Raw genomic sequence first — 10,669 nt, 5'->3', positions numbered from 1 at the left:
TAATTTGAAATAAACACCCCTACAATCTTTAAATAATTCTTGCATTTGAGAGCACTATTTATGTTACATGGGTTTAATAAAAACTTGACTAGTCAAAGAAAGGGAAACTGTTCCTACCAGTGCAATATTAATTATTATAATTTTTAGTTAAAGTTTTTTATAGCTGTTCAAATATTGAAGTAGCATATTGATTTTCAGAAGGGCTTCACGAGACTACAAAGTATAACTCAATATTCTACTTTCTATTTTAAAAGACACTGCATCCAATTATTTAATCTTGAGCTTTAATACCAAAAATATTACTTCCCCCCCCCATCATTTAGGCTTAACAGCATTTTAAAAGTAGAAAATATGAACAGTTACTTGGTGACTTGCCCTCAAAAAAGATCTCTCTGAAGATTTTCTGTTTGAACTACAAAGCAAAAAAGGACTGAAATAAATGTATGATAGGACAAGATGGCATTAAAGCTGTGCTAAAGCACAGAAAAGGTGATATCCAGGGACAAACTACTTCTAGAATGCTATTAGAAGATGTGATGTTATTCTGTCATTCTGTGTTTAGTGAAACTATCTGAGCAGTAGCTATCTTTCTGCTAAGTCTTCCTCAAATGAAAAGCTACATATCTTCAGTGAGACAAGGCACTCATCTCCCTGAAGCTAAACGCTACCGCCAATATGCTTGTTCCAGAAACCAAGAAATTAGGATTTATGAAATCCTGATTCTTTTAGATGCAAAGTAATCTCAAGTTGGTGTGGTAACTGTTCAAGGAAACTTAATGCTAAATATTGTAATGGCATGTTTACATAATTATATTCTACCATGCAAAAAAATTTGCAACCAGTTGAAAAGGCAGTTTGATGGTCCTGTAAACATTCCTTTGTGCTGCATTGTTTTCCTACTGAGAACAAAAACTAAAAAAAGTTTTTGTCATACTCTAAACTTACCCACCACCAGTGCCTCCATTTTTGCTGAAATGTGTACGAGGCTCACTTGATGCCAGTTTAAGCAGTTCATTCCACTCCCGTTCCCATTCTTCTTCTGTATACACTAAACCTGACTATGGGAGAGAATGAAATACCTTTAAGATTATGCTGGTACGAAACGTGAACAGAGTCCTGCAGTAGTATTTAGGACTAATTTATTTTGAGCTTCATACACAATACAGTTTACTATCTTGGACCATTAATGGTTCAACATTTCTATTCAGGTCAAAGAAAATTAACTTATTTAAAAAGATCTAAATCACTAACTGTATACTGGATTACATTTCTAGGTATGGGTCTGCTGCTGCTAAGACAGTGCTCCATCATTGGAGATCCAGTTATTCCTACACATATGAATTCCTTGCAACCACAGTTAGCATGCTTTACTGCCCATTTCCGGAGGTTTGCCTTCTTCCCCAATATATGGAACTACTATGAATGCCTGCCTTGGCAGACAGGTGATGATTTCTCCCTCTGTTCAAGAGCAGAAAGGATATGTAAGTGCTCCTGCGCCCTGTGTTTCCAGGTAGCCTGAAGTAGCTGAGTCAGTCATGGCTCAGCCGTATTCTGACTGACTGCTGCCAACAAAAAGCAGATTACAAGTAAGTCACAAACATTTAAGCATATTCACTTGATTGCATTCAGGATTACTCCTGAAATCAGCTTTTCTAGCCACTGTTTAGGCACTGACACCTTCAGAAAATACTACATGCTGAAGTACAGCTTTTAGTCAACAGTCAAACCAAATCTACAGATGATTTTACTTAAGAAACATCCACTCGATATTTGGTCACAGCTCTAAGAATCCTAATTCACCATTCTGGGTAATCTTTCCTAAATGGGGTTTTCCTGCTTTGGTGGATTTCATCCACTCATTTTATAATGCTTGTGATAGCTTTGCAGCCCAAAATTTTCTACAGGTTCCAAACTCATCTTAGACCTTTGTAGGCACAAAACTGTGCATATTTATGTCCACCAAGGTACAAATACATTTTCATTCCCATGCAAAAATCCTGAATACAAGTATCTCCTTCCCCATGCAAAATGGAAGCACAAGGAATTTGACAGCAATTAAAACTTTCACACCAAACTTCAGAAGAATACTTTTGACCATAAATGATATTAGCAAGACTGTCTTTAGGCTATACAGACCTCTTTATTCTGCTGGGTCTGTTGCCATCTCCATCTTCTTTTCAGTGCTTCCCTTTCAGCTCCACTTCTCATCATAGTATAGAGTGCCTTACGTAAAACAAGGTCCCGGTCATGAAATCCCCACATCCCTGAAGTAGCACAAGATGACTTAGAACAAGATTCAGTTTTAAAGAAGCTACAGTGAAACAGAAATAGTAAGTACTAATACAATTAATATTGCTCTATTAGCATAAGAAGCGTAGCTTATACATTATTTAAGGTCCTCCTTGGCAAATAATTCACTCATTACTTTTAAGATTTCCTAAAGAAACAGTCAATATAGATAAGCTAATGAACAACAAGAGGGAATTCTAACAAAGTTTAAACGTTGATTAAGGAATGACTAAGGATTTGAGTTGTTTCAGTGTTTGCTTGCAGGCAACTTCAACTTTGCTGCAAGTGATGGAATATTCAATGCACAGGTCGGTTCTAGCTGTAGTCACCAAAAGAGCTTGCAGACACGAGAATGCTAATGACAACTGCAGGCACTTTTGTGAATCGCAGATGATACCGACACCCAAAGGCCTCCAGCTCTTACACAGCATGATGGTAAATTTCCCTTGGCTTCAACATCCAAATTAATAGATGAGCATTCAAGATGTTTGGAAGGCTAAAAATACAACCAGCCACAGGCTTTCAAGCTCATTTTAAGATAATAAAACTTCTTCATGTAGCTGAGAATAGTAACCTACAATAAAAGAGAGCAGAGCTCTCATCAAGACATGTGCCCATAGACAACTACGTTTCAACTACCATATGGTCAGCTGCTGGCATTGAATATGTTTATTTAAGACATTGCAAGTCAAAATACTCCAAAAATTTGCTGTAAATAATATACAATTCCTCCTAATTCAAAATTAAGTGGACAAAGAATCCTGGGAAAAAGCAAGAACTCTTTTCTTACTACTTCTTTCAAAAAGAAAAGTCTCTTCAAAAATATTAAAAATCCCATTGTTTTTTAAAAAGTCACCTTGTGGTGGAATATTTTAGTAACTGCAACAAAAAAATCAGTTTCCTCATAATAGGTTAGGATATAGAAGGCATATCAAAGACTTCCAGCTTCACAGGTTTCTAGTTATTTGATTTGAAAAAAGGCTTCAAAGACCTTGTATTGATTAATTAATCAATTGGAAATTATTTTAATTCAGCCAAACTCTGTTTCCCAGGTACTTAAACTCTACAGGGAACCAACAGAGAGAATAGCTAGATGTTGGTTGCATTCTTGAAGACAGCAAGAGAACTGTTTAACAAAAGCCAGAGAATGAATGCAATTTCTTGCCCACAGTCCTGAAGAGGCACCTGGAATTTGCCTGTTCCAGAGCTGTTGGGTTGGGCTCTGTAAGGAAAATGGAAACCACTGGTGTTTATGATACATGGTTTTTGATACTGTTCCAATAAATCTTCTTTTAAACAATATAAAACTTTTACCTTCCTCTCTCAAGCATGCCTAAAGCAAACAATACTTAGGTGAAATTTGAAGAATATATTGCTCCAGAATCAGGCTTTTAAGAAAAGTCTTTGCATCCGCTGTGTTTCTGAGCTTTTGCTGGGAATAGAGAAAAGTGGTAAATATTTTTGGCAGAAGGTTTCATGTACAGACTTTCCCTTACCTAAAGATGCAGCATGTAAAAGGCAGTTTCCATCACCTGTTGTAGCCAAGGGAAGAAGACGTTTGCAGCTTGTACACACTGTGGACCACCAATTTAGTCGTCCTGAAAAGACAGCATCTATTAAAATGGTGGAGTGGATACTAAAACAGGATACGTACTGCGTGCAGGCATACAGCAATGATGTGTAATGTTGAAGGTTGATAATGAACATCCTTTCTGCCAAAAAACCTGAAATGTAATGTCAGAAGTGAAAATGGAAAAGATTAGCAAGAAGAGGCAGACAAACTTTAACTATTCTCTAAATGTATTTTGAATATGAAGAGAGCACCTTTAATTAATTTGTATCTCCCATTCTCATATGCTGCATTCAGGGATGGATTTCAAAGGACCATCGTGAGTCTTGGTATCAGTTCCCAGACATAATCAACATTGGCCTCCCATACACAGATGACAGATTACGTTACAGTAATAAAGTCTCAAAAGAAAAAGGTAATACATATGTGTTAATCAAGATATATTGCTGTTAGGTAAGTTTATTAACGAAAGTGCTATTGTATCAATCAGATGGATTATTTCAGCAGCTGATTCTCCTCTCGTTTACCATAGTGTAAGTCATGATTAGACCTACTAAAATCAACAGCTACACTACCAGAGAATTAAAATGAGACCAAATGCATAGCCCAAGGTGTAGGAAAGCGTATGGCTTTTCTCTCCGAGAACATTTAGAGAACCACTTATCCATCACTGCTACATGAAGCATGCTGTACAGATTATAAACCAGAGATGGATTATGACAAAGACTGACAAGAGAACAGATATTTGAAGTATCTAGATGAAGCAAATAAAGCCATGAAGAGTATCAGTGCCAAAGCCAACACGTGAAGTACATAATCCCTGGCACACAGGTTGCCGTGTCGTAGCTTCCTAGAGTGTTAACTCTTGGTTAAATGGTCATGTGAACATTTTTAATATAAAGAAAGAGAATGTGACTGATTGTATAACAGCTCTGGGGACAAGGAAGAGCAGATAATTAATAACGATGAGTAGAGCTGGTGTATTTCCCAAGACTTATGGTAAGTGTGTGGGTAATGCACAATTGAGTAATTGAATGAATAACGCAACAGGCAGCCTGTGGTGACTCCATTTCTTTCTTTGTCCTCTTCTGCAGACTTTTTCTCCTCCAATTCCTCTACTTGCAAGCTGAGAGGAAATAGTAGCTATATATTTGTACACTCAGTCTGGCAATTTAAGGTTAAATCCCCAAAACAGAAATAACTTCAAGCAATGAAAAAAAATTTTCTCCGTTAATAGGTTTTTATTACAAAATTATACTGAAGGTTATTCGTAATGGCAAGTAATACATATTGTGCGAAAAAATAGTGTAACAGTATTTTAACATGTGCCCCCAGTTAATTATACCAGGTACTAAGAACTATTTCATTACATTTCACTTAGTATGGGTTGAGAATTACTATACTGTTAAGGTAAAGATGCATAGCAGACCAATAACTAAGCACATTTTGGTAATCCTCATGTGATTTTTAGCAGCTAGTTTGTAAATGCCCAACATCTCAGACTAGGCTTATTGAGTTCTAAATTAAATATGCATTAAAGAAGCTTACAGCGTTATTGGACAGCCTTCGGGAAAGAGAAATCTGAAATAACAAGCTATCATTTTTAGCAACTCCTGTGTCTGTGGGATGTGAAATAACAACTTGCCACCTGTTTTTTGCAGAATGTTTTGGTGGTATCATATTCGGTAATGAGTTATACGAAGGTGCTGCTTACAGCACAGTTACAAGACCTAAACCAGACAGACTTTAGGATTTAAGGGAACAATGAGTGGTATTGCTTTGCAGATTGGTAATAAATGCCAGAGTCTGGTGTTTATGAATCTTTTGAATAACAGTAGGTTTCTATGAAAGTTATCTGCTTTCAAGTAGATTATGCAAAAATGTGGGCTTAGTTAACATCACAAAGCTTACAGCTGACTAAAAAATTAGCAGAAATGCACTGGATTATGACAAAAAAAGTGGTGCATTTTCATTTTTCAAAGCTAGTGGTTATAGTGGATCCCTTTAGGGAAACAACAGGAAAGAGGAGCTTAAATGAAAACAGTTCTGCGTCAGGCTTATTTCTGTCTCCTTTGATAATGAAAAGACAGTATTTATGGACAAACTAGGCCCATTTCTCACTCTCCCTCCCTCTGTTGGTCTCCTACTTGATCTTGCTTCTTACTTTCTCACAAAATCTATTTAATAGTAAAAAACACAATTTCAAGAAATTGATCTGTTGTTTTACAGCAAAAACACTCTGAAAATTAATAGAGCCATATGCTAGTACATTAAAATTTGATCTTCATTTTAGATCAAGTTCAAAATTCTTATCCAGGTCTATGCTCTAGCAACGTACAATCAGAGAGGCAGACACAAGCACACAATATTGCCCTTTCTTTGCATAATACAACTCAGAAGAAATGTTAACAGAATCTAGTATCCCCCGTGGCTGAAAATTGCCAGCTATTTCTGTATTCCGATATTATCCTAGTCCTGCACTCCATAGCGTGCATCAGACTTCACGTAACACAAAGCATATATTGGCTCCCCCTGCTGCCTCATTTGCAGGGCCCAACAAGAATCAGCCATTCTGATACAGAACCGTATCTATCTACCTTGTATTCCATGCAAAGAAGGTAAGCTGAATCTCAGAGAAAGTTTTGCAAGCTTGTCTGAAAGCAGACAATATCACTACTTTAAAATTTACTATCTGATGACTCCCAGAACAAGATGCAAACATCAAAAGCTACCTTATTTAAATCCACTGCAACTGTAGGCATGAACATAAGCTGGCCTCACGTAAATGTTAGGTTGAAAAAGTCAGTATTTGAGGAAAAGGAAATAAGAAATATTTTTAAACATGGGTATTACCTAACAATATTCATGATGTTGGAGTATTATTAATAGACACTAGAAAGGCTTAAGTGTTATTTTCATAAGCCTCCATATTGTATTACAAGCCACAGGTGTATTGTTTCTTGCTGCAGGACTTACAAAAGGAAATTGCCAAAGAGGATTCTAGATGGTTATATGACCTGAATGGCTCAAAAAGAGGGCAGCAGAGAACAGAGAATGCATTTCGACTATTAACAGAGGCCAGGCTTGGCTTTCGATATCAGCTCCCAATTTCGTATGCACTGTTACTACAGAAGGTAAGAAAGCATTCAGCATGGTGTCCTTTATCCAAAATTCCATTAACAGTATAAACGAGAAGAAAAAAAATACGCAACGGAAATTATTCTAGCTTATGACTATCCCATAAAGATGCTTCTGCAGAGCTGCCCTCCAGCTTACTAAGGTCCATTATAAAGTATTCATTGCCCAAACATGCCCAGGGTTGGTGGTACACATACAATCCAACCAAATTCAAAACAGACTTGAGGTTACATGACACGAAAGAACCTTTGTAGAAACTCTGCACAAATCCTTTGCTCCCTCTTCATTTTCTCCATATTTCTCCATATTTTCTTTTTTCTGTTTTAAGCTACTAATAAACTAAATGGCTTTGCAGACTTGGGATTCTTCTGGTAGAATTAACCACCAAAAAGTTACAAGGACTTAAACAGCAATGTAATATAACTCTCCCTTGACAGGGGAAAAGGAGATGCTACAAAGGATGAGCCCCGCTCTCGAGCTCTCTGTGATTGAGCATAGTTAAAGTTTCACTGCAAAGCTAGATTGCGCATCACTGCCTCCAAGGCAAACAGTCAGTTTCTTGCCTGCAACGCCACTGTGCATTTATTGTATCAAAAGTAGGTCATAATTCTTACAGAAAAAATGGAATACACATTAAGAGAATACCAAGGATGGTTAAAAATGAGAAAAAGTGTGGTGTCATGTCACAGCTTGTACAATTTTACCTCAGATTGAGCACGATGGTCTTTTAACGCATTTCACTGCGTTATTAACAGTACTCTTTCATACAGCTCAGTAAACCGGTCTTAGGCCAACTCCTTAAAAACATTGATGGGAAGACATCTCACTGGGGAAAACAAGTTGATCTGTGCCCAGTGGGACTCAATGTCTGGCTTCCTGTGCTTGTCATACATGTGGCTCAAGATGAGACTTCTGATGGCTTTTCTTTTATTTGTGGTTGGGCATTCTGGAGGTCCTTCCATTTGGATTCTGTAGCATTTAATAAACAATCTTGACATTGCAACTTTTTCTTCTATAGAAATACAAAAATAAGCTAGCTGCTTGTTTTTATGAAACTTGTAAGGGCTTACTCACAAGTATGTTTGAAAATGGCAGAGTTAATTTTAAAAAATAAACAGTGGTACAATCTTAAGAGACAGCTTGCTGACACAAGCTCAGTTTCCCTAAGAAACTAGGCTAAAACCAGCCTTTCTTTCATTTCTGTAGCACACCGTATTTCCAGAAATCCACCTGTCATCCGTTGCCCAAGACGAGCAAGTCACAAAATAACATTTTCAATTCCCAAAGCAAGTCTAATTCTGGACACCCCATATATTCTCAAAAGCAGTGCTTCACCCTAAACACTCACCAACTCCCCTCTGGAATCCAACAGCAATAACTGCTCTGGGGTGTGCACAGGACTGACTGGCTAAGTCAACAGAGGATTACTCAGCCCACTCAGAGTAGTCAATTAGCAATGGGTGCAGGAACCTCAAATCCAGATTGCAGCAGAGCTACTTCTATGCTTTACGTGTTTCTTACATGACTAGCCAGGAGGATTTGTTTCTTTGTTTATTTTTATTTTTAGTCCTTTCATACAATAAATGTGTACTTGCAAGTATTGACATGAAGAAAATTACAAAAACAGATTTTCTACATGGGCTTATATTAATCATTCAATGACTGCTTACTTATTTAAATGAGTGAATAAATGAAGCATTTACCAATACATTGTCTGTACTTCACACAAAGGACCTTCTTGTAGGAGCTCTCACTCTTAGTCTAGCATGATGAAATCAGCTTCGCAGTAGAATCTACAAGGCTATTCATATTTAGTAATGTCCTTGAAATGTAATGTTGAGCTGTGCATGTAGAAATAAGTAAAACTGAGCAATCAAGTAAATACTTCTCTTTTAGTCTGATGCATAAGCAACACAGACTCTGTCACAGAAGCTACTGACCGGAATGCAAATCAAAGATCATAAAGTAAGGTGGCACAGAAATATATGACAAGGCCTAACTGGCTGCAGATAACTGATACTGAGTTCAGGTATCTGCAGGTAACTGCAGATCCAGTATTACTGGTTTTCTTTGTTTCTTTCATAATCTGAGACAGACGGTTTTCTATGACATTATTGCATTTTGTCCTACTCTGTGATACAATATTTGTCTTTCATATTAGAACTGAATTATACTAACATGCATTTCAAAGCTTGGAAATCAGGAAATTACAGTTCTCTTGTACTTATAACTGTTGCTATCCCAGCACCCTGCATATACCATGTGAAAACCTGTTTTAAAAATTCTGGGATAAGAAAATGTTTCTACAATCTGAAAAGACATCGATTTTTCTTTAACAAAGCTTAATTTTTAAAAGTTTGAAGTAAAACATTTCCAGAATTTTGGTGGATTTGCTTCTGGGGATCTGAAACCCAGGCTTAACAACATACAACTGTTTATTTTGCCTATAGCTGTATAAAAGTGCTTAATAGAAAGCACAAACCTAAGCACAGAAAGAAAAGTGTAGGAAAGGAATGTTCTTGAAGGTTCATACAGTCTACTTTTAATTTTTGTACTTAACTATTGTCGTGGTTTAGCCCCAGCCGGCAACTAAGCACCACGCAGCCGCTCGCTCACTCCCCCTCCCGCAGTGGGACGGGGAAGAGAATTGGGAACAAAACTCGTGGGTTGAGATAAACACGGTTTAATAGGACAGAAAGAAAGAAGGGAACAACAATGATAATACCAACAAAGGAATGTACAAGAACAAGTGATGCCCAATACAGCAGTTGCTCACCTCCCCGTGATCCACAGCCCGTCCCCGAGCAGCGATTTCCGCCCCCCGGCCAACTCCAGTTTATGTACTGGGCATGACGTCGTATGGTAGGGAATATCTCTTTGGCCAGTCTGGGTTAGCTGTCCCGGCTGGTGCCCCTCCCAGGTCCCCATGCCCCCCCAGCCTGCTCGCTGGCAGGCCAGCACAAGAAGCTGGACTGTCCTTGACTGCTCAGCAACAACCCCAAACATCAGCATATTATCAACAGTTTCTCATCCCAAATCCAAAACACAGTCTCACACTAGCTTCTGTGAAGAAAACCAGCTCTATCCTGGCTGAAACCAGGACAACTATATTTCAACACTGCAATAGAAACAACTTTTCATTAAAAACACTGTTTTACATTAGCAATTCTTCTGCCTATAGTACGTTTTTTTAACTCATCAGAACTCAGCAGAAGTTTTCATAACATCTGTGTCAGCCTACACATTAATGACACACAGGGGAACACGTTTATATAATGAAAACCAACTTGCCACAGCAAAATATTTAGAATTATGAAATTCCTTTCACACAGATTTCATTTAATATTATCACTCTCTGAGCCGTCCTCTATCGAAGAACCACACTCATTGCTGCAAGAGCACTCAGAGATCAGTCTGCCCATTACTTACAAGCTGACCTCATTCCAATTCAAGCAATAATGAACAGCTGAGTTTGTAAGATGCACAAAACCCCAAAATGCTTTTATGAATGTGGTGAATTCTATCTTCCAAGAGAAATATTCAGGAGGTGATCACACAAAGCATAGAGGACACACTGCAGCAGCAGAGAGCGAGTACATCATACTGCCTTTATCTGAGCCTTTCCTTTACAATCTCACACAGCATGCCCGGGAATTTTGCTCTGAGTTTCTA

General features: G+C 37.8%; 1 protein-coding gene across 1 annotated transcript in view; it reads right to left on the bottom strand.

Moving 5' to 3' along the window:
• Window positions 1–945: 945 nt before the first annotated feature.
• Window positions 946–10,669, bottom strand: part of LOC104624442 (OTU domain-containing protein 7A-like) — a gene marked incomplete at both ends in the record, with an annotated part of 23,118 nt that continues 13,394 nt past the window's right edge. The window contains 3 exons of the mRNA XM_010291810.1: window positions 946–1,058; window positions 2,137–2,264; window positions 3,786–3,887. Of these exons, the coding sequence (XP_010290112.1) occupies window positions 946–1,058; window positions 2,137–2,264; window positions 3,786–3,887 (343 nt within the window). The remainder of the gene's footprint in view (window positions 1,059–2,136; window positions 2,265–3,785; window positions 3,888–10,669) is intronic.

The sequence above is a fragment of the Phaethon lepturus genome, unplaced genomic scaffold (assembly GCF_000687285.1).
Source record: "Phaethon lepturus isolate BGI_N335 unplaced genomic scaffold, ASM68728v1 scaffold17887, whole genome shotgun sequence".
Taxonomy (NCBI): domain Eukaryota; kingdom Metazoa; phylum Chordata; class Aves; order Phaethontiformes; family Phaethontidae; genus Phaethon; species Phaethon lepturus.
This window is presented reverse-complemented; position numbering and strand designations above follow the sequence as displayed.